We start from the raw sequence: 27127 nt of genomic DNA on the forward strand, positions 1-27127 counted from the left end.
AGTTCAAGTCACTGATAATTACTCAGCTTTGTACCTATTTGATTTAACCAACCTCTCTTCCACTCTTCCCTCCATTTGGGAGGTTGTCTGTGACATAGTTCTCCTCTCAGCATTCCCAGTACACCTTTTGGTGTATTTGATGGGACTGTGATGTTTTATTCTCTTGAAAATCACCCTAGCATATGCAGTTTTTACTCTGAGCTTGCTTTCTATTTGGTATTCTATGGCCTCTCTCAACACAGATCAAGATTTAACGTTTCTAAACAGGAAAACAAAAGTTAGTCAAAACTTTCATGATTTCATAACGTAAGAGAACACTTAAAACTTACAACAAAGGAAATTCAGATTCCTGTAAAGATGTACAACTCCCACCATCTGTCAAGGGGCATTCATTTTCTCCTCCTGCTTCTGACTTGCAAAAAATACGAGCTAATTTAGTCTGCCTAACGCAGTGTACCAGATGTCCACTCTCAGATAATTAGCGTCTCAGCCTTTTATCTACACAAACTGGTCATTGAAAAGGTCCTTCGCTTTGAAGTCAGTGGACGGCGGAAATACCATTTGACAATCCAAGCCCTAGTCTTATTTGAGATTGAGTCGGTTTCATGAGGGATCGGTGGAATTTTCCGACTGCTGGCCTGTTTTTCCACTTTGCCTGTCTATGAGGATTTCGGAACAAAATAATGCTTCTCTGGGTGTCTGCTTGCACAAGGGTTTACTGAAACAGTCACCATTGTGCAAGCTCTGTCCTTTGAGTGTAACTAACCTAAACCCAGGGAGATGCACCATTGTGTCATGCAGATATTGCTCATTCCGAAGCAGCCTTCGGTGCAGGCCTGCGGACTTTCCCAAAGCCACTTCTCCTCCTCGCTGCCATGTCTGTCCCTTCCTCTACGTTGCGACTTGGGAGTCGTTGGCTGTTCCTTCTCTCGTACCCCTCCCTCCGCTAGCTGTTCCTCCCCAGGACTCCTCTTCGTCCTCCCGCCCTGCTCTGCGCGAGCTACGGCTGATCCTTCAGTTGCCGCCCCTCCCCGACGCCCGCGCCCNGCCTGGGGGTGGGCATGAGGGGTTGGGGGCGAGCCCTGGGCTGTGACCGCCGGGGCCCCGGTGTGGAAGCCTGTTGGCAGCGACTACTTGTTCTCGTCTTTCCCCTAAATGACAACTGACCATCGTCCGAGGGGCGCGTCCGGCCAGGTGGAGACCCTGAGGGTTTTGTGGGGGTCGGTGCCGCCACGGTGGGAAGGGGTTGTAAACACAGCCAACCTCGTTCTGGCTTCCGGTTCCTACCTGGCTTGTGACGTGCCTGCCCGGCTTCTGCCATCCAGCTTGTCTAGCCGGATCCTGGTAGCGATTATCTTCCTCCTGCAGTTTGCCTTTGACCGTTTCTCGCTGCAGCTGTTCTCTGGCCCAACAAGTTTTCATCATCAGGTTACTCTTGTTAGATGTCTTTCCTTGGTATTACGTGTGAGGCACAGTCAGGGAATAAACTGATAATAATTTTAATGAACTTTTAGTAGGGCGGTATCTGGGGTGAGTTGGTTTTCGTTTAGGTATTGGTTCTGGGGGTTTTCAAAAGACGGGATGCCTCGCATTGTAAAAAAAATAATTCAAATAGGCGTTTGGGTTTGATGTGATTAATTCGCCAGCGGAAATGGATTGCTGTTGAGTAGATGCTCTAAAATCACAAGAGGTGTTAAAATGTACTTTTAAGGAAAAAATGATGTAAGTGGGAAAAACAAACTGGAAAAAAAAATCATGGAGCTCTGACCGTATGCCAGAGAAAAGATTTTAAGATACTGCACAGAATTTTGGAAAGGAAGTCTTCCCAAGTATCTTTTAGTTCCAGACACTTTCCCAGATCCATGTTACAGATAAGGAAACTGAAGCCCAGATAATTGACTGCATTTGCTCAGCCTTACATAGTCTCTGGTTCATTGGTGACCTTTTCTCTTCAACAAGTTGCTTTTAGTACTTACTGAATTTTAGAGAGTTTAGCTTAAGTCTTACAGAGTCACATTTAACTGTCAGTAACTTTTGACAGTTTTGTGGACATATCACTGGAAATTTATGTTATATATGGTTTCTTTTTTTAAATTAAAATTTTAGTGTTTATTTTTGAGAGAGAGAGAGCTCAAGATGGGGAGGGGCAGAGAGTGAGAGAGAGGGAGACACAGAGTCCAGCAGGCTCCAAGCTCTGAGCTGTCAGCACAGAGCCCAACTTGGGGTTCAAACTCAGGAACTGTGAGATCATGACCTGAGCCGAAGTTGGAGCTTAACAGAACCATCCAGGTGCCCCAATATTATATATATATTTTTTTTTTTAACTTTTTCCAAACTTCTTTTTAAGTGCTCTTTTTCTGGGGCGCCTGGGTGGCTCAGTCGGTTAAGCGTCCGACTTTGGCTCAGGTCATGATCCCACACTTCGTGGGTTCAAGCCCCGCGTCAGGCTCTGTGCTGACAGCTCAGAGCCTGGAGCCTGTTTCAGATTCTGTGTGTCCCTCTCTCTGACCCTCCCCTGCTCAAGCTGTCTCTATCTCGCTCTCAAAAATAAAACATTAAAAAAAAGTAAATAAATGCTCTTTTTCTCAGATACCTTGACTTCTTATTTTGTGGGAACATTGTTTCTGATTCTTAAGTCATCAGCTTTTATATTTTTATATTGAGGTGGACTTGGGTTCTCACATTCTGAGAATTGCCATCCATTTTTGTTTACTCAGTTCTTAATTTTGAAAGGTTAGAAAGAATATATTTTAAGTTAATTTGTAACATCTGTTTCCTATGGTATCAGTAAGTAACATATAAGAATTCTCCTTTGATTCCCCCCCCATTGTCATAGATCAAGGTTGTTAAATTAAAGGTAGGGATTAAAAAAAAAAGACTGCTTAAGCAGCATTCTTTCCTATTTCTTGTCTGTCACATTGATTTCCTTAAGTGAAATAGGTCTATTCTAAATTATTTATTTAGTACTATAACAGAGTAGGTGAAGTATCTTCCTACCTTTTTTTCTAGTTGTATATTTTTTTAATTGGTTAGATTGGGATATAGGCACAGAGTTGGTTTTCAGTAAATGTTTATTTCCTGCAATGCATGGGAATATTCATGAAGCCAGTTTTTGGTTCCTTTTGTAAGTGTTTAAAGCATATGACAGTTATGATGAGACAAAACATTTGATTACCAGCTAATACTTTTATATCTCTTCTGTATATTCCTATATGTGTTTTTTAATACTTTTAAAACAAAATATTTTACAAACTATCTTAATTTTTTTAAAGGAAAGAATAGTCAAATCATATTGATGGAAAACATTTTCAGTATAAATTGCATGGAAAGAATTAAAAAAACTAGTCTTTAATTGTATTTAGATGCTATCTAGGAGAAAACATTGTGGAAAAACTTCTAGAAGGTTATTTTTATTTCTTGATCTATTAAATAATATATAATATTAAATAACATGAGAAAAAGAGCAAGTGAACTCTAGCGGGGGAGGGGTAGAAGAGGGGCGTGGAAAGAGAGAGAGAATCCCAAATAGGCTCTGAGCGGTGAGCCCAGAGCCCAAACGAAGGGTTCAATCTCAGGAACCATGGAATAATGACTGGAGCTAAAATCAAGAGTTGGATCCTTAACTGACTGAGCCACCCAGGTGCGCCTCCTGACATATTAAAACAAGGTTAATTCATTTTCATTAATACAGGGCAACTATAAAAAAGAAAAATATGAAAAGTGTAAGACACTTAAGGTATACCTAACATCTACCCTTCATAACTAAGATGTTACTAATATAGATAAATCCCTCTTTATCACATTCTTCTATCGTCTACCCACTTCTTCCAACCAAATTATAGTGATTGTCATTCCTTTTATTTTTATTTATTTATTTATTTTTTAATGTTCTATTTATTTCTAAGAGAGAGACAGCATGAGTAGGGGAGGGTCAGAAAGAGAGGGAGACAGAATCTGAAACAGGCTCCAGGCTCTGAGCTGTCAGCACAGAGCCCAACGTGGGGCTTGAACCCACGAACTGCGAGATCATGACCTAAGCGTAAGTCGGACGCTTAGCCGATTGAGCCACCCAGGTGCCCCATTCCTTTTCTTTTCTGCATACTTTTACTGTGTATGCATTGTATCCATAAGTATGCTTTGCACTTTCTTAAACTTTTATTCATGTGGTATCATACACTGAATTCTTCATTTTGCTCCAGTCTTTGCTTAAGGTGTTTGCAGACTTACCCATGTTGATTGATACAGAGTTATAGGTCAGATCATTGGTTCGCTACTCCTGTTTCCCTCAGTTTTACTCCAGAGACATTATCAAGCAATTCCTATATGTTTGGCATTGTGCTGCCTAAGGATACATAGGTAGACTTTGCTGAAAAAATCAGTCAGATGGGAAGGTTCTTATATACTTACGGGAATGTCTGTGAACTGCACTTCCTATAGAGAATTTCAGAACTGGTATAAGGTGATCCACAAAAGTACCAATTGCCCTTAATAAAGGCTGGTTGACTACTTTTTGGTGGAACTTATATTTTGATTTAGAAATTTAAGACACCATTTGGAACTGGAATAATAATTTATAATGTCTGTCTGAAATAGTACTTACAGAACAGTAACTACTACTAGCACCACCACCATTGCCAGCACCATCACAAACTATTCTCTGTAGGTAAAAATTGAGTCAGTGCTTGGAGAATTTTTTTTCAGCTTAACTTTTTGAGAGATAGTTAGCCACTATACACCAAAAAAAGTGATAGATTTATCTCCTCAGGTAATCCATGAAAAGTTTAGGGATTTATGGTTGAAAAATTTAACTTGTAGTTCAGTTAAATAACTAAATTTTGGTGTTCATTTAAAAACATTGAATAAAGTTCCTTTAATTCACTCAACTGATAATCATGTTTATAGTATGAGAGCTTTCTTCTTGAGTGTATTAAGAATCAAAGTTAATGAAAGTAATGTTGCTTCTTTGTAACTTTGTATGTGCTTTAACCATGAATTTTTTTATAGGATTTCTATAATTGGCCTGATGAATCCTTTGATGAAATGGACAGTACACTAGCTGTTCAGCAGGTAATAACAATAGTTTTTTGCAACTCCAGTAACCTAAGCATTTTACCTCCCTTGGCATAGTTAAATATTCTTATATCTTTTAGCACAAGACAGAATCCATGGAAAAAACAGAATGCCTTTTTAAAACTTTTATCAGTCTTCCATTGGTGTCACATACACCAATTCAGATGAACATGTGATTTTTTTTCCCCTTCATTTTGTTAATGAGGCATATAGGTCAGTTTTTGTATGTTGAACCATCCTTGCATTCTAGAAATAAATCCCCCATGATAATGATATATAATTCTCTTAATTTGCTGCCGAATTTGGCTTGCTAGGATTTTCTGTATCAGTGTTTATAAGGGGTACTGGTTTCTAGTTTTACTCCAGTGTCTTTGTTTGACTTTGCTATCAGGCAGGCTGAAATCATAGAATGAATTAAGAAGTATTCCCTTCTCTTTGGTTTTCTAGAAGAGTTTGAAGAGAATTGGTGTTCTTTATTTTTATTATTATTTTTTTCATCTTTATTTTTAGAGAGAAGGAGAGAGTGCAAGCAGGGGAGGGCCAGGGAGAGAGGGGGACAGAGGATCCGAAGCAGGCTCTGTGCTGACAGCAGAGAGCCCAGTGTGGGGGTCAAACTCATGAACCATGAGTTCATGACCTGAGCAGAAGTCAGATGCTTAACTGACTGAGCCACCCAGGCGCCCCAGGAATGGCGTTCTTGAAATGTTTGGTAAAATTCACCAATGAAGCCATTGGGTCCAGGGCTCTTCTTTGGTTGCACAGCATTGTGAATGTAATTAATGTCACTAGACTGTACACTTAAGAATGATTTAATGATTTAAATAGCTGTCCTCATTGAATGGTCTTGGCACACTTGTCAAAAATTATGTGGCTATGTATGTAGGGGTTTATTTCTTTGAGCTCATGCAGTTCCATTGGTCTTTGTGTCTATCCATATACCAATACTACATTGTTTTGTAGTAAGTTTTGAAATTGGGGAGGTGAGTAGTTCAGCATGCTTCCTGACTGAGTCAGCCAGGCACTTTTTTTTTTTAATAAATATTGAACCACCTTTCATTCCTTGAAGCTTCCTCTTGATTGATGTTTGTATGGTATATCTTTTTCCATCCTTTTACTTTTATCTACCTATATCATTATATTTGAAGTAAGTTTCTTGTAGACAGTGTATAGTTGTGTTTCTTTCCTTGTTTTTGTGATAGTCTGTGTCTTTTAATTGGTTTATTTAGGCCATTTAATATTGACTTAGTTATTGGTAGATATGTTTATATTTAGGTCTGCCATCATATTATTTGTTTTCAGTTTGTTCCCTCTGGGGTTTTTTTGTTCATTTCCTCTCATCTGGCTTTTTACATATTGAACATTGTTAATATTCTATTTTAATTGTAATTTTGGCTGTCTCTTTATGTAATAAGTTTTTTTTTTTATGTTTATTTATTATTGAGAGAGAGAGACAGAGCATGAACATGGGAGGGGCAGAGAGAGGAGGGGACATAGAATCTGAAGCAGCCTCCAGGCTCTGAGCTGTTAGCACAGAGCCTGATGCGGGGCTCAAACTCACAAACTATGAGATCATGACCTGAGATGAAGTCGGATGCTTAACTGACTGAGCCACCCAGGCGCCCCTGTAATATACTTTGTTAAGTTTATTTTGATAGGGAGAGAAAGAATCCCAAGCAGGCTCCATGCTCAGAGTCTGCCACAGGGCTCGATCCTACAACCGCAAGATCATGACCTGAGCCGATGTCAAGAGTCAGATGCCCAGCCAACTGAGTCACCCAGGTGTCCCTATATAATATATTTGAAATATATAAAGTAGAAACTATCATCCTATGGATCCCATTATCCCTTTATGCTTTTCCTGTCAGTATTACATTTATATACATTGAAAACCCCATTAGTCAATGTTACATTTTTGCTTTCATCTGCCAAACATATTTCAAATGATTGGGGAGGAGAATGGCCTATTATAATTATACCCAGATATTTATAATTTCTGTTGTTCTTGATATTCTAAGTTTTCTTCTGGTATTATTTTTCCCCCCTTTTGTCTAAAGGACTTCCTTTAGCAGTTCTGTCAGAGTGCTCTGCTGCCTAGAAATTATCATTTGTTTTCTTTCTTTCTTTCTTTTTTTTTTTACAGATAGTTTATTGTCAAATTAGTTTCCACATAACACATCATTTGTTTTCTTTCATCTGAAAATGTCTTTAATTTATCTTCATTCCTGAAGGGTATTTTTGTTAGATATAGAATTCTGGGTTGACAGTTCTTTCTTTCAGCACTTTGAACATGTTATGTCAGTTCCTTCTGTCTATGGTCACTGATGAGAAAGCTGCAATGTTTTAAATATTTTGTATGTCATGTGTCATTTTTCATTGGCTTATCTTTAGTTTTTGGCAGCTTGATTATGTGTCTGGGCATGTATTTCTTTGGACTTTTTGTTCACTCTGTTTTTCTCTATTGTGGTAACTATATTTACCATTTTGCCACTTTTAAGTGTACTTTTTTAAAAGTTTTTTATTTTGTTTATTTTTTTGAGTAAACTCTACCCCAGTGTGGGGCTCAAATTCATGAAACTGAGATCCACCCACTGAGCCAGCTTAAGTGTATAGCTTACACTATAAAAGGGCCCCTTAAATGTATAGCTCTGTGGCATTAAGTATGTTCACATTATTGTGCAATCATTACAGCCTTTATCTGTAGAACTTTTTCATCTTTAACAGCTGAAACTTTGTATCCGTTAAACAATAACAGCTTTCCACTACTCCCGTCCCCCAATTCATTCGTCTTCTTGAATTGAGATTTTCACATATTTTTTGTATACCAAGTAATTTTGGATTGTATTCTGGACATTTCGAATATTATGTTGAGACTCTGGTGTTATTTAATCCCATGGAGAATGTTGATATTTTTGTTTTAGCAGGTATTTGACCTGGTTAGATATAGGTTGCAAGTTCCAACCAGACCGAGGTTCTAGTGTTGGTTCAGTTTTCAAAGCCTTTGTGCTACTCCTTGAATCTGTTCTGTGTGGACCAATCTGTGGTCAGCCTGGGTGGAGGTATATCCAATAGTTCAATTCTCAAAGTCTGTCATATGCTAATTATCAGATCAATGCATGTGAGCATGTGCAGATTAGGATTGAGCCCTGGAGTTCATGAACACCTTTATGGGGTCACATTTCTGAGTTTTGCTCTCTTTAATATCTCTCTGATACATTCTGGTTTCCTAGGACCCACGTTTTCTGGTCTTCCATCCAGTAACCACTTATTAGAATTGTGCTGTGGTTGTGGAAAGACAAAAAGAGAAAAAGAAATAGGGTTTGATCCCACCATCAAATGGAGAGGAAGATTTCTCTTCTTGAGAATTTTGTCCCTTGAATTTTTCTGTTGCCAGCTACTTTTGCTGCCATTGTGGAATTGTCTTAGGCATAGGCTAGAGTGGAGAAAAAGCAGAGGGCAAAAACCCAGCAGCTTTCATTCTTTTTGAGCTTTAGGAGTGCCATTTTCCATTCTTTGAGCCAGAACTATGTAGTTTCTCCTGGATCTATTAACATCAACAGAGCGCAATTTAGGGTGTCATCCTGGATTGAGTTTAGGCCAGGGATACTAGAGGGAAAAAGGAATACCACAGACTCACTGCGAGTTCAGTGATACTTTGAATTCTAGTGTTCTTTCCAGCTCCTCTTTTTGATATTTGTTCCTCAGAGATCTCAAAATGCCATACCATGCATTCTGTCCAGATTTTATGATTTTGTACAGTGGGAGAGAAAAGTTGATGTGTGTTTACTCCATCTTACCCAGAACTGGAAGCAATAAGATGTTTTTGTGTGGTATTTTACTGTTCCCATATGTTTTCTAAAAACTGTTTTGGGAAAAGTCTTATATAAAACACAGTACTAGATCTTTGTAATTATTAATAATTATAGCCCACAGGAATAAGTCATTAGAAAGATATGTTTCTGCCTTTTTCATAACAGAAGGAAGAATTTCATGCTTTTTTTTTAAACTTAGTCTAGAAATTTGGTACAGTGTATTCCTCTACTGAGGAGACTGGAAAGGCCTGGGAAGTTAAGTGTATACTGAGAGCATCTGAAATGTTAGTGAGCTTGATCAGGTGACAGTATCAGGTAGAAGTGGTAATGCCTTTGGAAGCTACCTGAAAAAGATTCTTTTCAAGAAATGGTAGTAAGTTAGGATTTTAAAGTTCTTGGAAGCATAAAGAACACTCTTCTTATAAGGTTGTCTTCTGGATTTTTTTGGGTGGAATTTCTTAAAGATTACAAAGCTAGTTTCTTTTTTTAAATTAAAAGAAATTTTTTTAATGTTTTATTTGAGACAGTGTGAGCAGGGGAGGGCCAAGAGAGAGAGGGAGACAAAGAATTCGAAGCAGGCTCCAGGCTCTGAGCTGTCAGCACAGAGCCCAAGACGGGGCTCAAACCCATGAACCGTGAGATCATGACCTGAGTCGAAGTCAGACACTTAACCGATTGACTAAGCCACCCAGGCACCCCCAAAGCTAGTTTCCTAAATAATAGTTATATAGTTTACTCAGCTTCAAAGCCTTTTAGCATTAAAATTCAGCAGCAAAAGTTTTATGTAGTAATGGTACTAGTTTTCCATTTAATTGAATTACTAAATAACATAATAAAGATAATGTTGAAAATGTACTTAAGAATATTACAGCTTTTCATGATAGGGCTTATTCTTTTTTTCCTATTTCATGTTTGTCTATCTTGTGATGCACATGAAAACTCCTAGTTTAGATTTATACCACATTATGTGTGACAGGGAGAGGATAGAGTAACATTGCGGTTGTAAGTCTTTAGTTTTCGGGTGTTTTGAGGATGATAAAAATAACTTTTCATAATAAAACAGAAATTGCCAATAGTACTAATAACTCAGAAACAGTATAAAAATTTCCATAAGGTAAAAGTTATATTTAGGGAGCATTAGAACATTTACTTTTCTTTCTTTATTTTTATTTTTTTAATGTTTTTGTTTATTTTTGAGAGAGAGAAAGACAGAGTATGAGTGGGGCAGGGGCAGAGAGAGACGGAGACACAGAATACAAAGCAGGCTCTAGCTCTAACTCAGCACAGAACCCTACATGGGGCTCGAAACCATGAACTCTGAGATCATGACCTGAGCCGAAGTCGGGTGATTAACTGACTAAGCCACCCAGATGCCCCTAGTTTTCTGTTTAGTAGTTATTTATTTTGAGAGAGAGAGAACATGAGCCAGTAGAAGTGGGGGAGAGGCAGAGAGAGGGAGGGAGAGATAGAATCCCAAGCAGCGATTGGGATTCAGTGAGATCATGACCTGAGCCAAAATCATGAGTCAGACACTTTAGGGGCGCCTGGGTGGCTCAGTCGGTTGGGTAGCTGTCTTCGGCTCAGGTCATGATCTCACAGTTCATGGGTTCGAGCCCCGTGTCGGGCTCTGTGCTAAATGCTTGCTCAGAGCCTGGAGCCTGCTTCAGTTTCTGTGTCTCCTTCTCTCTCTGACCCTCCCCTGCTCACGCTGTCTCACTTTCTCAAAAAATAAATAAATATTAAAAAAAAAAAAGAGTCAGACACTTAATTGACAAAGCCACCCAGCTGCTACTAGGACATTTACTTTTCTTAGCTCATTTAAAATGATGGCTGTCTCTATTTCCATAAAAGTATGGAGGACTCACACTTTTGTTTTCTTTGAAAGTTAAGGATTTCTTCTGTTCTCTCTTTTTTTTTATTAAGTTATATTTATTTTTGAGAGAAACAGAGCATGCACTCACATATGCAAGGGTGGAGGGGCAGAGAGAGAGGGAGAAGAGAAAATCACAAGCAGAATTCATGTCGGCACAGAGCCTGATGTAGGGCCCAAACCCACAAACCGTGAGATGATCACTTGAACCAAAATCAAGAGTCAGACACTCAACTGACTGAGCCACCTGTTCTCTTTCTCTCTCTCTCTTTTTAAAAAAATTTTAAAAATGTTTGTTTATATTAGAGAGTGTTTGTATGAGCAGGAGAGGGGCAGAGAGACAGAGAGAATCTGAAGCAGGCTCCAGGCTCTGAGCTATCAGTACGGCCTGACATAGGGCTTGAACTCATCAGCCATGAGACCATGACCTGAGCAAAGTCGGATGCTTAACTGACTGAGCCACCCAGACACCTGCTTCAGATACCCCTGTTCTCTTAGTTGTTTTATATGTATTGTCATCAATAAAAGGATTCTAGATTCCCTGAAGATTGACAACTTTTAACTCTGCTTATAAAAAGTTTAATAATTTTGAGTAAATTCAGTTACTAAGCCTGTGGTTAAAGAATTAGTATTCATTATGAGCCAACTGTATTGCAGAGAATATATTTTTGTGTGCCTAACTATCAAACTGTTTTGGGGATCACCAGAAAATACTAAAGAATCAGAATCTTCACTTCATTTTTGGTAAATTTTTTCATCCGTAATCCTCCATAGTTTCAACATTTCAGGTAATTAGCATCTTTATCCTTAATTTCAAGTAATGTAGTTTAGGAAAAGACAATGAAAATTTGTTAAAAATCTCCTATGTGCCAGGTCCTAATACTAAAATTTAAAACAAAACTTAAATGTTTTTTTAGGGAGTCTTTAAAAAATAAATAAGTGCTATTTATTAAATATAAACACGTTTTTAAGAGTTCTGTAGACGGTATAATGGGAGCAGGAAAGATAAACGTGCATAGACAAATGGCTAATTTAGATTATATAGTGACAGATGTGGTAGGAAGTCAGAGTTTTGTGAGCACTACAATCAGGAAAAATGAGTGTGTGGGGGGAAAGGGAATTTGGAAAGAATTGTATGGAATTTGAGGTGGCCAGTGGAAAAGGTAAAGAAGTTGGTTCTGTCTACTTGAGAGAATTTCATGCAGAACTTTGGAACTTGGGATGGGGTCAGAAAATCAGGGAGAGTAGTTTAAATAGGCATTAGGGAGTCATTAAAATCTTTTGAGCAAGCTTTTGACATTAATTTTCAAGAAAGGTTGCCTGAGAATAGGCAAAATAGTTTGGCATAACAAGCCCTTTTAGTTATTAAGTTTCTGTAATTAGGTATCTTAGTCTTATTTGACCTATTCAGATTTTAGATTATTTAAATCATCTATTGCATGAAACATTAAAAAGATCTGAAATTTTTATTTAATTTTATTTATTTAAATTAAAAGTGAATGTTCATGCTTTTTTTTTTAACTTAGCGTTTCTTTTAGTCATTTTTTTTTTTTTTAATGTCTTATTTATTTCTAGGAGAGAGAGAGAGAGACAGCGTGAGCAGGGGAGGGTCAGAGAGAGAGGGAGTCACAGACTGAAACAGGCTCCAGGCTCTGAGCTGGCAGTCAGCACAGAGCCCGACGTGGGCCCCGAACCCATGAACCGTGAGATCATGACCTAAGCGAAAGTCGGACGCTTAACCGACTAAGCCACCCGGGTGCCCCTCTGCTAGTCATTTTTTAAAACGACTTTATTGGATACCATATACCATAAAGTCACCCATTTAAAATATACATTCATGGTTTTTAGGATATTCACGGGGTTGTACACCATCACCACAGTTTAATTTTAGAACATCTTCATTCCCCACCAAGAGAAACCTCCCTCACATTAGCTGTTATCTCCATTCTCCTTTGCATCCCCTTCTTTCTCTAGTCCTTAACAACTGCTGTTTTTTGTCTCCATAGAGGTGCCTATTCTAGATAATTCATATTAATGGAATCATGCATTATGTACCACAGTTACACTGTTTACATTTTATGTCCTTATGAAAATCATAGTTTCAGGTTTTTTTAATTAAAAAAATTTTTTTTAAATTTATTTCTGAGAGAGAGAGAGAAACAGCGTGAGCAGGGGAGGGTCAGAAAGAGAGGGAGATACAGAATCTGAAACAGGCTCCAGGCTCTGAGCTGTCAGCACAGACGCGGGGCTCCAACCCCTCGAACACTGAGATCATGACCTGAGCCGAAGTCAGAAGCTTAACCGACTGAGCCACCCAGGTGCCCCTATAGTTTCAGTTTTGACCCCACATCCAATTTTAGTAAGTACCATGTCTGCATTTATGTAATATATCTTATCCCAAAGAAGTTAAGTTGGAGAAGCATAAGTAAGGGTTACCTCATTTCTTCCAAATTAGGAACAATGATTCTGTACTTGATTTCCCATTTTGTGTATAACCCCAAAAAGTTGAAACATAGGAGCAATCATGTATTCAAAAATTAAATATATTTAAGATTTGCCATGTAGTGTATTATTTTAATTAACGATGGGAACTTTTTTATTATAGTATATTCAGCAGAACATAAGAGCAGATTGTTCCAATATTGACAAAATTCTTGAACCACCTGAAGGCCAAGATGAAGGTGTATGGAAATATGAACATTTAAGGTAAGTATTTATGATATATCAAAATAGTAGGATTTCCATTAGTAAAAATAACCGTTAATTGATGATTATGAATCATAAATAAAATCATTATGTAATCGTAGACTAAAAAGCCAAATTTTAAAGCTTCTATGTTTTCAGTATTATAAAATTTTCAATTTTGTTATTTACTGATTGTTTTCTACATTTCTGGATTTGGGCATTATTATCTTTTTACATAATTTTTTTAAAGCTATTTTTGAGAGAGAGGGAGAGCACACACGCAAGTAGGGGGTGGACAGAGAGATGGGGGAGGGAGAGAGAATCCTGAGCAGGCTTCACACTGTCAGCATGGAGCCTGATGTAGGGCTTGAACTCCCAAACCACAAGATCATGACTTGAGCTGAAGTCATATGCTTAACCAAATGAGCCATCTAGGCTCATTTTTTTTTTTTTTATAGTAATCTCTGTACCCAATATGAGGCTCAAACCCATGATCCCCATGATCCCAAGACCAAGTTGGTATCATACTGATGCCCCTATGCAGTTTTTCTTAACCACAAATTATTCCTTAACCAGAAATGAATTGTTTCTATTTCTCCACTCATGATAAACTTTTATTTCTCTATAAAGGACACAACAAGGCTCTGGTCTAGGTTTGGTGTCTGATGAGCTGCCTGTTAACTACTGTGAATTTTCAGTCTTCCCTGTGGTAAATAAAGATTAATTGTAATTCTGAAGGAGTTTGGGAAATTTAGATACCCTGTGAATGAGAAAGTTGATGATTAGCAAATGACTAGTTAACAAGAGTTAACTTTAAACAGCTTAATGCTAGGGGTGCTTGGATGGCTCAGTTAAGTGCTCAACTCTTGATTTTGGCTCAGGTCATGATCTTGTGGTTTGTGAGAAGGAGCCCTGAATCAAGCTCCATGCTGACATCTTGGAGACTGCTTGGGATTCTCTCTGCCCTTCCCTCTGCTTGCATGTACTGGCTCTCTCTCAAAATAAATAAAAATAAAAATTTAAAAAAAGCAGCTTAATCCTTAAGTTGCTAAGTTATTTCTTGAAGTTGTGAGCTTCTCTGTAAATGGGAGCTGAGCTGAGTTGGTAGGTTAAATATAAAGAATATAGCATGAGGTAGATGTTCATTAGGGTTTGTTACTTTTTAAAAAAAATTTTTAATGTTTTATTTATTTTTGAAAGAGACAGACAGCATGAGCAGGGGAGGGTCAGAGAGAGAGGGAGACACAGAATCCGAAGACAGGCTCCAGGCTCCCAGCTAGCTGTCCACACAGAGCCTGACGCAGGGCTCGAACCCACAAACCATGAGATCATAACCTGAGCCAAAGTCAGATGCTCAACCGACTGAGCCACCCAGGTGCCCCAGGGTTTGTTTCTTTTTTATTAATTTTTAAATAATAAGTGAAATGGAAATAGGACTTTCCCTGAATAAATTAGACCACTTTTCTGTGATGAGTGCCACAGACTGTAGACTGGGCACTGTTTTTCTGTTTGGCTTGGTTTGGTCTGATGGGTTTTTTTGTGTGTTTTTTTGTTTGATTTGTTTGATGCTACTGACTTGTTATCTAGACATTGCTAAGACATAATATCTTGTCATAACAGTTCAGCAATTTCAGGATGCTAAGACTTCTTTGTACTCTGCTGGTTTCTTGGACAAATCACTTGACTCCTTGATCTAGTTTCTTTAAAGATTTTATTTTTAATAATTTCCACACCCATCATGGGGCTCAAATACACAACCTTGAGATCAAGAGGCGCATGCTCCAATGACTGAGCCAGCTGGGTTCCCCTGACAGTTTTTTAAAAACACATCTCAAGGGGCACCTGGGTGGCTTAGTCGGTTAAGCGTCCGACTTTCACTTAGGTCATGATCTCGCGGTTCGTGGGTTCGAGCCCCGCGTTGGGCTCTGTGCTGACTGCCAGCTCAGAGCCTGGAGCCGATTTCAGAGTCTGTGTCTCCCTCTCTCTCTGACCCTCCCCTGCTCATGCTGTCTCTCTCTCTCTCCTAGAAATAAATAAAAATATTAAAAAAAAGTAAATAAATAAAAATAAAAACACATCTCAATGCATGATAATTGAAAGTATGAAAATGTAGATATTTTCCCATTCTTATAAAAACAAAATAACACTTTTAGTGTATATTCTCTGCTTTTTAAAAATTTAATTAAAAAAAATTTTTTTTTTTTAAAAAATTTTTTTAAATGTTTGTTTATTTTTGAGGGAGAGAGAGAGAGAGAGAGAGAGAGAGACAATGTGAGCAGGGGAGGGGCAGAGAGAGGGAGTCACAGAATCTGAAGGAGGCTCCTGGCTTTGGCTGTCAGCACAGAGCCTGACTTGGGGCTCAACCCAACCCATGGGCTGTGAGATCATGAACTGAGCCGAAGTTGGACGCTTAACCAACTGAGCCACCCAGGTGCCCCTCTGCCTTATTTTAATCAGCTTGGAAAATAATGACTTACTTACCTGTTAGGATTAATGATGAAAATAAGTGGGGATTTTTTTTTCACTTACAAGCATAATTCTTAACAACTGAGGGCTGATTTTATAGTATATAAGATTTTAATTTCAGATCTATGAAAACCTTTTCCTCCATATTTAATTAGACTATAAAATATGCAATATACAAAACATATAATCTTATGCATATTCCATTTGTCCTGGCACTGTTGTTTTTACATTTTTTTCCTGAGTAGTAGCCACTTTATTTAGGTTTTGTATTTATGTATTAAATCTCACATATGTATTCTTTTTTATCTTCATCATAATGTATACATCTTTATAGTTGACCAAGAAGAATTTCAAAAGTAGCTTTTTGGTTTTTTGCAAGTACTTGATGTAATTGATTTGAGGCTTAATAGTTGCTCTTATTGGTTAATATAGTTGGTTATATTATGATGTTATTGGGACTTCATTCAAATCTCCCACTAGCCCATATGAAACCTTTGTAATTGGAAGAGATTCCCCTTCTGAGTGGATGCAATCCTATGCCAGGATGTATGGTTTAGAGATTAGAGTGTAGGCTGGATATCAGCTCTAGCTTGTCTCTTCAGCTGCACAACTCTACGTGTCAGCCCTATACTTAATTAATTGGAAGCTATTAGATTTCCATTGTGTGCCACAGATTGTCCCCATAAACACTGCCTAATCAGTTAGCGTAATTTTGCTTTTGGCTATACGTGAGTTAAACTAGATGGGAAATTTATTTTTCACCAACTGTCTTTATTACCACTTAGTGGAAAACAATTTGAAAACTTGGCATGCACCCTATAGGTATGGGGCAGTAGAGAGTGATGTGGTGATTCAGAAATAGTGTTATTTTTGTGATCTAAGAACAGCATTATTATTAGGGATCTGGAAATGAAATGCATTTACAGACAACAGATAATTTGACTCCTTATTTACTTTCTTCTATAGTTTTTCTTTCATGTATGTGTGTGGGGTTTTTTGTTTTTTCCCTTTTGGGACTCTTTAATCTATAACTAGTTTTAGCTTTGCATTTTTAGGGAACCAGACTGTTCCCATTTGTTGAGGAAACATAATAGTGGTTAACTAATTTGGTAAGATTTTTAGAGGGAGTGCGTTCAGTATCTTGACAGCTATTAAAGTAAGTTATCTTAGTGACATAGAGGATTAATGGTCTTTTCATAAAAAATAACAAGTTTGTCAGAAATGTTGATCTTGATGTTGTGCAATTTCCTCCATTCTTCATTTATTAAAAAATATATTTTGAACATTTACTATGTTCCAAGAATTGTTCTAGGCTTTATAATTTCTGTTTGGCAGTTTTAGAAGAAGAGTATATCATGAAAAAAATGCTTACTCTATTAAGTGACCAAAAAGCAAGTCAAAAAATTGTGTATCACACAGTCCAATATATTTTAATCTTTGCATAGAAAATCAAAGTTGCATGTAAATAATAATTAACTTTTGGGAAGAGGTGGTGGAATTATGAAGGACCTTCTTGTTGTACATTATATATTTGATCATGTTTAAAGTTTTCTTAAGGAACATGTTGTTTGTAATCAGAACAAAACTTGTACAGGTATTTAAAACATCTAGTTTTTTTCTCTATATATGTTTGTATTAGATACGTACATGATATTTAATATAACCGGAATCTTATTGTTAATATAAATATATATCCTTTGTTTATGTATATACCAACATTTTACTACTCTGCAATTGCTGATTATTTGGAATGTTTCAAAAAAATTTTTACACTTTCTGTGAAAATCTTTGTACATTTATCTGCATGTAATTCTGATTATTAGAATAGATTTTTAGGAGAGTGACTTAGTAAAAAAATTTATATACTTCCTAAGCATTTTGGTAACTGTTTCCAAATTCTGAAAAATTGTACCAATATCCAGTGTATAATTATGATCAGCTCACTGAAGGCTGATATTGAACATTATTTTACTAGGGTTGTTGTTTTGGGTTTTGCTTACTAATCTGTATGCTTCTGTATGAAATATGCCATGTAAATTCAGATGTTGTTGACAGTGGTGACGAGAAAGGAAGGATGGTACTGATGGGATTCTGTTTTTACAGTTAGTATTCTAAAAGTAATGTGAAGAATGGATGAGACTTTTCATTTATATACTTGCATTTTTAGGCAATTCTGTCTTGAACTAAATGGACTTGCTGTCAAACTTCAGGTAATATTTTAAGTTAAAGCTATTATTGAAAGTTCTGATTTGTTTTCTGTTTTTGTAACTTTAAGTGCTTCCAGAGACTTACCCAGTATTTCTAATTATTCTGTAGTTTTACATGGGGGCGTAGTAACCCAAATGATAAACTTTTTCATTGTTTTACATATTAAGAAATGTAACCATTTCTAACAGAGTGAATGCCATCCAGATACATGTACTCAGATGACAGCAACTGAACAATGGATTTTTCTTTGTGCAGCCCATAAAACTCCAAAAGAGGTGAGACATTATGAAATAGAATGAATAATAAAATCATCATAATCTAAATCTCTCCAAGAAAGTGGTCAATAAATTTTTAGTGTTTTAGTTCACTGTTTATTTTGTGGTTTGGTTTAGAGTTCTTTGGGTTTTTTGTTTTATTTTCGTAAAAAAATTTTTTAATGTTTTATTTATTTCTGAGAGAGAGAGACAGCGTAAGCAGGGGAGGGTCAGGGGGAGAGGGAGACACAGAATTTGAAGGAGGCTCCAGGCTCCGAGCTAGCTGTCCACACAGAGCCTGACGCGGGGCTCAAACCCACGAGCTGTGAGATCATGACCTGAGCCGAAGTCGGACGCTTAACTGACTGAGCCACCCAGGCGCCCCTGGAGTTCTTTTTAAGTTTATTGCCACAGTGCTATTTTAGGATTTATGATGATCACTTTTCATAATTGGATAATATCATGGGCTAGAACTCACTTGATGATTCATTGCCTGTTACAGAATAACATCTACCATATCCTGTATCCAATGTATAATGGATGAGATATACATGTTTAGTTTTTTGGTTTAGTTACAATTTTTTTAATGAGAGAGCATGTGCAGGGGGTGTAGCAGAGAGAGAGAATCCTAAGCAGGTTCCATGCCCGACATAGGGGTCAGTCCCAGTAACCATGACATCGTGATCTGAGCTAAAGTCAAGAGTCTGGTGCTCAACTGACTGATCCACCCAGGAGCCCCATAATTTCTTTTGATAGGAATAACTGTTGGTGATTACAAGTTTGATGCGTTACCTATTAAAGAAATGTTGCTTTTGGGCTTTGTAATCTTAAAGGTCAGTATTTTTTCCCTACTTTTTAAAATATTTTTTTAAAGTTTATTTATTTTGAGAGACAGAGAGAGAGAGACTGCGAACAGGGGAGGAGCAGAGAGAGGGAGAGAGAATCCTAAGCAGATTCCGCACTGTCAGCACAGAGCTCATTGCAAGGCTTAATCTCATAAACCATGAGATCATGACCTGAGCCGAAACCAAGAGTCGGACCCTTAACTGATTGAGCCACCCAGGCATCCCTTATATTTCTTACTATCATTTGAAACCCACCGTAATGATTTTCCTATCCATAATTCATCCTACGTTGAAAAAGTTATTCATGTTGTTTTCTCCTCATTTAGTTTTTGTCATGGTGAGAGTATAGGAGGTTGCAATTGTTTATAGAACATTTTTAGTTACAGGTAATTCCTTCATATTATCTAATATCCACTACATACTCAGTTTTCCTTAGTTTATCTAAAAAATTACAGCTAGTTTGTTTAAACTATGCATTGCATTTTCCTTGATCTGCATTCCTATAGTACATTTACTCATTGAAAATAATTGGGGTTAGGCCAGTTCTGCAGAATTATAGACCGTCAAATGATCATTTTATTGATAGACCTCTAAGGCTTGAACACAAGTGACTTTCCAGTTGCAAAATTAACATCTGGTGTTCTTTTATTTGAAAAAGCAAGTTCTCCAAAATAAGGAGTATCTGGTACCTGTCTAAGCAAATAGTACTTATTTGAATGACTGATTTTATTCAGGTTGTTACTTTTTTTGTGTGTTAGTTAATTGAAGCAATATTAAGATTGTGTATCATTTTATATCTGGGAAAATCTACATACTTTCACTGATAATTTATTGAAATTGGCTACATATAATATAGTGAATTATGTGATAATTGCAATTAGGAAACTGAATCAAGAAAGTTAGTTTCATTTTGGCAAATAGTAAAGATGAATAATTCTCACTTGAGAATGGAAAAGATACCCAGTTTGTGATGTATTATGAGATTTATATAGACTGTCATTGTCATATCTGCTTTTTTCTTGATTAATAAGATAGGATGATCATCTGCATTTGGTTCCCGTGAATGAGTCTTAAAATTGTAACGTTGGTTGCAGAAGACTAGCTCCATTGAATTGTGTCAAGGAAAGATGAATGATGGTGGAATTTTCAAGTGGTAGTTGAATGCAAAGGGATTTCTGTAAAAATACAAAAGAAAAATTTGAAAGGATACTTTCTGAACTCTTGGAATAATTGTGCAGTCAGGAAATAATAGCAGCTAACAAATTAGGAACTAAGAAAGTTGCTCTTATGGGTTAAAAGAACGAGGAGGATTCTAAAGTGGAAGAGGCAGGGTACTCAGCACCAATGATGATTTACTCAGTGTTCTTGAGAATTAAAGTGTTAATGCAACAGACAGAGTTAATTGTACATAGTGACTGTAAGTGACAAAGGTTGTAACTTGTTACCATCTACTGGCCCTTTCAGTCACATGCAGACTGCAGTAGCATTATAAATACATATTTGGCAAAGTAGAATTTATAAAAGCTTGTGAACAAATTACTTCTTATTTGGTAACCTTGTATATTTGCTAACTTTTGCCTGTTACAAATGATAAGAAATAGGATTATTTAACGGAGAGTTAAATAAGGAGGGAGATGGAGGGAAGCAGCTAAAAGTTTTTTTTTTCCCATAAACGAATCAAAGATCTAAATTTATGCTGACTGATATAATAGCAGTCATGAACCACATGCAGCTACAGAGCATTTAATGTTGGTAGTCCAAACTGAGATGTGCTCAAAGTATGAAATAAAATACCTATTTGAAAGAGTACAAGAAGACAACATCAAATATCTCATTAAGCGATAACTGGGTATCTGTATACAAAAGAATGAAGTTAGACCCCTGACTCACACCTTATACAAAAATTATCTCAGAATTGTTCAAAAACCTAAATATAACAACTAGAATTATAAAACTCTTAGAAAAAAACATATGTGTTAATCTTCATGATCTTGGACTAGGTAGTAATTTCTTAAATATGAATGACTCCAAAAGCACAAGTAATAGAAGAAAATATTCAGATTTTATCAAAATTAAAAAAATTTTTGCCTCAAAGGACACTGTCAAGAAAGTGAAAAGACAGTCTACAGAATGGGAGAAAATATTTTTATAAATCACATTTCTGATAAGGGTCTGATATCCAGATACATAACTATTACAACTCAGCAACTACACACAATTGGATACCTGGGTGGCTCAGTCACTTAAGCATCCAGCTCTTCATTTGGGCTCAGGTCATGATCTCATGTTTTGTGAGTTTGAGCCCTGTGTCAGGCTCTGTACTGATAGCTTGGAGCCTCTTTGGGATTATCTTCTTTCTCCCCATCTCTACCCCTCCCCTACTTGCGGGCATTCATGCACATACTCACTCTTTCTCAAATAAATAAACTTAAAAAAAATAAAGATTACCCAGTTAAAAATGAGCAAAGGATTTGAATAGACATTTCTCTGAAGAAGATAAACAAATGGCCAATAAGCACATGAAAAGATGCTCAACATCATTACTCGTCAAAACCACAATGAGAGTGGAATGTATAGAACAGAGTATCATTCAACCATAAAAGAGGGAAGTTCTGATAACATGCTACAGTGGTATAGAACCTGGAGGACATAATGCTGAGTGAAATAAGCCAGACACAAAAGGAAAGATATTACATGATTCTACTTACATGATATATCTATAAAGAGCAAATTCATAGATGTAGAAAGTACATTAGAGGTTGCTAGGGGTTGGGGGATAGTGGACATGGGACATTAATGCTTAAAGGTTTATAGAGTTTCTGCTTGTGATGATGAAAACCTTTGGAAGCACATAGTACTGATGGTTGCACAGTAGTGAATGTAATTAGTGCCATTGAGTTGTACATCTAAACAAGGTTGAGACGAAGGAGGGGGCACCTGGGTGCCTCAGTCAGTTAAGTGTATGACTTCAGCTTAGGTCAGCATGGAGCTTGCTTGGGATTTTGTCTCTCCCTCTGTCTCCATCCCTGCCCCCTCCCCCACACTCTCTCTCAAAATAAATAAACTTAAAAAAAGGTTGAAATGGCAAAATTCATCTCAAATATATTTTACCACTTCTTTTTTTTAAATGGAAAAAGAAAAGACACACCCCACAATGGCTTACACTTCATCCACTAGAATGATGAAAATATAAAAGATAACAAGAGTTGGCCAGGATGCGAAGAAAAGAGCATTGTCATACAATGCTGATAGGACTATAAAATACTGTAGCCACTTTGGGAAACAGTTTGGAAGTTCCTTAAAATGATAAGTATAGTTACCATATGACTTGGTCGTTCCACTTTTAGGTATATACCTAAAAGAAATGAGAGCACATGTCCATACAAAACTTGTACACTGATATAGTCACATTATCCATGATAGCCAAACATGGAAACGACCAAATTTTCTTCAACTGAAGATGATTAAATAAACAAAATATGCATGCACAGAATGGAAAAGTGTTCAGCCATAGAAAAGAATGAAGTCTGTAAGGGATTACAGCATTTTTGTATATATTAAAAACAAAGTATAAAAACATTTTGAATCAAAAGTAATATTCATGCCATAACAGGCAAATCCATGGAAGACAGAAAGTAGATTAATTGTTGCTTCAAGTTAGGGGGAGGAGAGAATGAGAAGTGACTGCTAGTTGATAACTGGGTTTGTTTTTCAGGTGATGAAATTGTTCAGAAATGTAGTTGATGATGGTTGCATAAATTTGTGAATATACTAAAAACTTCTGAGTTGTACATTTTATTTTTTAAATTACTGTCTAGAGAGAAAGAGACAGAATATATATGGGGGAGGAGCAGAGAGAGAGAGAGAGAGGGAGACACAGAATACAAAGCAGGCTCGAGGCTCCAAGTTTTCAGCACAGAGCCCAACGTGAGTCTTGAACTCATGAACCATGAAGTCATGACCTGAGTTGAAGTCAGACGCTTAACTGACTGAGCCACCCAGGTGCCCCTGAGTTGTACATTTTAAAAGAGAAATTTTGCCAGGGCGCCTGGGTGGTTCAGTCGGTTAAGTGTCCTCTCAGGTCATGATATCAAGTCCCATGTCAGGGCTCAGTGTGGAGCCTGCTTGGGATTCTCTCTCTCTCTCTCTCTCTCTCTCTCTCTCTCTCTCTCTCTCTCTCTCTGCCCCACCCCAAAGCAGTAAACATTTTTAAAAAGAGAAATTTTATGGTGTGTGAGTTACATGTTAATTTTGAAATACCCCAAAGAATTTCATTAATAATTTCTATATCAGTTATATGTTGACATAATTTGGGGTATATAGAGATAAATAAATTATATCATTAAAATTAATTTTACCTGATTTACTTTTTTATAATGTAGCTTTATATGTTGTAACATTGAATTTTACAGTCATTCTGATATAAGACATTTTTCTTCAAACATGCTCATGTTTTTGAAATAAAACCAGTATAACAGACCTCATGTAAGAGGTAGATCTCTATGTTGATGCATTTTTTATATCCTTTCCTTTATAGTGTCCTGCAATAGACTATACTAGACACACACTTGATGGTGCTGCATGTCTTCTGAATAGCAATAAATATTTTCCCAGCAGGTAAATAAAACTTGTAAACATGGTGTTAAACTTTTTGGATTTAATTTAAAAGATGTTATTAAAACAAACTAGGTTGCTACTTAATGAATTGTATTCTTTAAACTCTTTCTTTTTAGCTGTTGTATATTTAGTTAGTTCAGACTTACTCAAATTTTGAAATTAAGGCTGTGTATAACTCGAAGCAGCAGGACTTGGCTCGCACAGCTCACAGGCCAGTTTAGTCAAGGGTAGTTCCTGCTGCTGTGCGTCATTCTGCAGGGCTCTCCCTCTCCTGCTTTAGAGTTGTCGAATTTACACACTTCTTTGAATCTCTGTGACAGAGCGAACCTCCCCTTACACAGCATGCCCGAAGAGCACAATTTCCTAAGTTGGACTGCTTGTTTTTGAAGAATTCCTTATCATTGCTTACAGATTTTTAAGATCTGGGAAAAAGCTTCTGCATATTGTAATATATTATTGGTGAAGTTTGTTACTGGCCTTTTATTCTGTTAAGATATTTATTATTAGATGGATATATTTGGAGATTCCCTCCCCCCCATATCAACTTCAGAGAGCTCATGTAAAATATGTTTAAAAATACTATTTTTTGCTTCAGTATCCTGTATACATTTTTAATAACAAAAATATGCAAGGACTTTTTTGTTTGAAAAAAATCAAATTCTGTAGAATAAAGTAATAATTCCTTCTAGTAGTTTTAATCATCTGTAGTGGACAAAGTGTTAATGTTGTAAATGTTATGTTTTAGTAAATTTTGATTTGTTGGGGATTTAATTGCATTGAACTTTAATGAAGTCTCAAAACTTACCACACTGAATATCTTAGGCACTCTGATTCTATAGGAAGAGCACTGGCCCAGGAGCAGAAAACAGGGGTCCTAGTTTCTGCCCTTGCCACTGACTAGCTCTGTGACCTTACATTGGTCATTTTTTTCCCTGAGGTTTAAGTCTCCACACTTGTGAATTGAGAAGATTACAGAACATTGTTCTAAGATCTGTTTAGCTCTGTGAATCTGATTTCTTTCCTATTTCTAGGGTTAGCATAAAGGAATCATCTGTAGCAAAACTAGGATCAGTATGCCGTAGGATTTACAGAATATTTTCACATGCTTATTTTCATCATCGACAGATATTTGATGAATATGAAGTAAGTATATTTCACTAATTACCCTGATGCATTCTTATCAGAATAACAATAATACACGTTGATATTATATCTAGGTTTTTTTGGTTTTGAATAGTAAAATATCTTTTTTTCTTCCTCTCTACAGAATGAAACATTTTTGTGTCACCGGTTTACCAAATTTGTGATGAAATATAATTTGATGTCCAAGGATAACCTGATCGTACCAATTTTAGAAGAGGAAGTTCAGAATTCGGTTTCTGGGGAAAGTGAAGCATGAAGGGAATATTATAGAAAAAAATATACTGATCACATAATTAACAATAATTATGTACTGTATATATATTGTTTAGACACATCAATCATGTATCCATATTATAGCATCTTTGTTTAGTATAGGTTTTTGTATGCTGAGTGTTGCCTTTTAAAATGGGAAATACTTTTTAAGTTATTCATGAGCTGTATATTCACCAGTGTGGCACTCATGGTTTTTAAATAAGATTAGTATTATCTGTTTATAATGCCTGTTAATAAAAGAATTTGCAGTTTGGTAAAATTGCTGCTAAACAATCATTGGATTACAATCCTCATCAGATAAACCCGTCTATGAAAAAGATGAGTGAGCTTTAGCCATTTACTAAAGAAATAGTAATGTTTTCCTTTGGTTCTACCCCTAGTTTAGATATTCTAGAAAATCCTGTAGTACATAGTTCAGTCTTAACTGTTAACTTTCCAAAAGTGAGATGAAAGTGTTTTCAAATTCTGGTTATAGTTTTTGATACACATATATGATTATGTGTATAATCCAAATACAAATGCAAATGAAGTATTAGTAATACCTAAGTAATCTTACTGTGCTACACAGACTATATTCTAGACCAGCATACTTGCAAAGGATTTACCTTTCTGCAGCAGTGGACTGTTAAGATACGAGATGATGATAATGATAAGGCATGTAAATGACGTTCCCACTGGAAACCTGCCCTGCCCTTCTCATTTCCCTTAATTCCTCACCCAAACCACAGTAGCTGAGAAGCTTTTCACCAGAATGTGATTTAGTGTGGCTTATACCTATTTATATTTGTATTAATTGCTTACAGATTATACCTCATATTAGCAATTACACTACAGAAAAATGTATTGGCATAGACTCTTGCTTATCTTTGTTTTGCAAAATTGTTCTAATTACTTGGAAAGCACTCTAGAATAGTTTGATTCTTCCTGTTAGTAATACTAATCTTTTCATCTAGCCATCTAAGAAACATTTAAAGAATTGAAAAATATTGTAGTATTTATTTTACATCTCTTCCCCACAAAGTTAATGTTTGAATTATATGCACACGTGAGTCTTTTTGCAATAATTCAGAGCTTCCAAGGGTGTTGATGAATGGTCCTACATTTTTTGGACTTTGTTATAATTCAGTATCTTAAGAAAGATTCAACTGCAGATTTTACAACCTTATAATCTACTGAATGCAATTTTTAACAAAGCACTGGAGGTCTTACTGCTAAACTGGTTGTAATGAGGCACTAAGGGCAAAAAAGTTATACAGGTAGTGAAGAAAATATTTAAATCCATCTCTTGAACAAAGTTAACAATTGAGAACTCTTTCATTTAAAAGCGTTATTTTGAAATGAAGATGAAAATATATTCATCTTGGGTTTTTTTCAAACTTAAGGAAATCATTTATACCGTATTATACAACAAAGGACATATAGCAAAAATGTAGGAAATAGAAGCAAACTGAGTGTGTGTATATATTTATGCGTTTCCAAGCCTGGCAGTGTATTTGGCCTTGAACAGTGCTATCCCAGCAGCCAGTCTTTACTTTAACCCACAACTATCTTTTTAAGAAGTTTTACGTTCATAGTGAAAGCAATGTTGACTTTGAAATTATGCATTTATATTAATGTCACTATAAACCAATGGGGAGAGTAATTTTTACACAAACTTGCTAACTATTGAGAGACTAAACTACTAAGTTAATAAATTATATATAGCAATGTAGTTGTTCTCTCTAGACGGTGTCTCACAATGGATTTCTGTTGCTTGATTATTTTCTTAGTAAACATTTGAACTAAGGCCGTGGCTGGGATTGGTGATCTGGCTAAGTATGTTGAAACACATTCTGAATAATATGACTTGGTGTTAACGGGGAAATAAAGTATGTTTTTTCTTACTCA

The 27127-nt window shown here is 36.5% G+C and overlaps 1 protein-coding gene across 1 annotated transcript; it reads left to right on the top strand.

Annotated features, from left to right (window-relative positions):
* Positions 1 to 5008: 5008 nt before the first annotated feature.
* On the top strand, positions 5009 to 27127 carry MOB4 (MOB family member 4, phocein). Its single transcript, XM_077745780.1, has 7 exons — positions 5009 to 5067; positions 13355 to 13455; positions 18068 to 18110; positions 18297 to 18383; positions 23745 to 23824; positions 24856 to 24967; positions 25092 to 27127. Exons 1-7 carry the CDS (start codon positions 5041 to 5043, stop codon positions 25221 to 25223), a joined length of 582 nt encoding a protein of 193 aa, XP_077601906.1. The 5' UTR covers positions 5009 to 5040; the 3' UTR covers positions 25224 to 27127.

This window comes from Crocuta crocuta, unplaced genomic scaffold (assembly GCF_008692635.1).
Source record: "Crocuta crocuta isolate KB4526 unplaced genomic scaffold, BGI_CrCroc_1.0 scaffold564, whole genome shotgun sequence".
Lineage (NCBI taxonomy): Eukaryota > Metazoa > Chordata > Mammalia > Carnivora > Hyaenidae > Crocuta > Crocuta crocuta.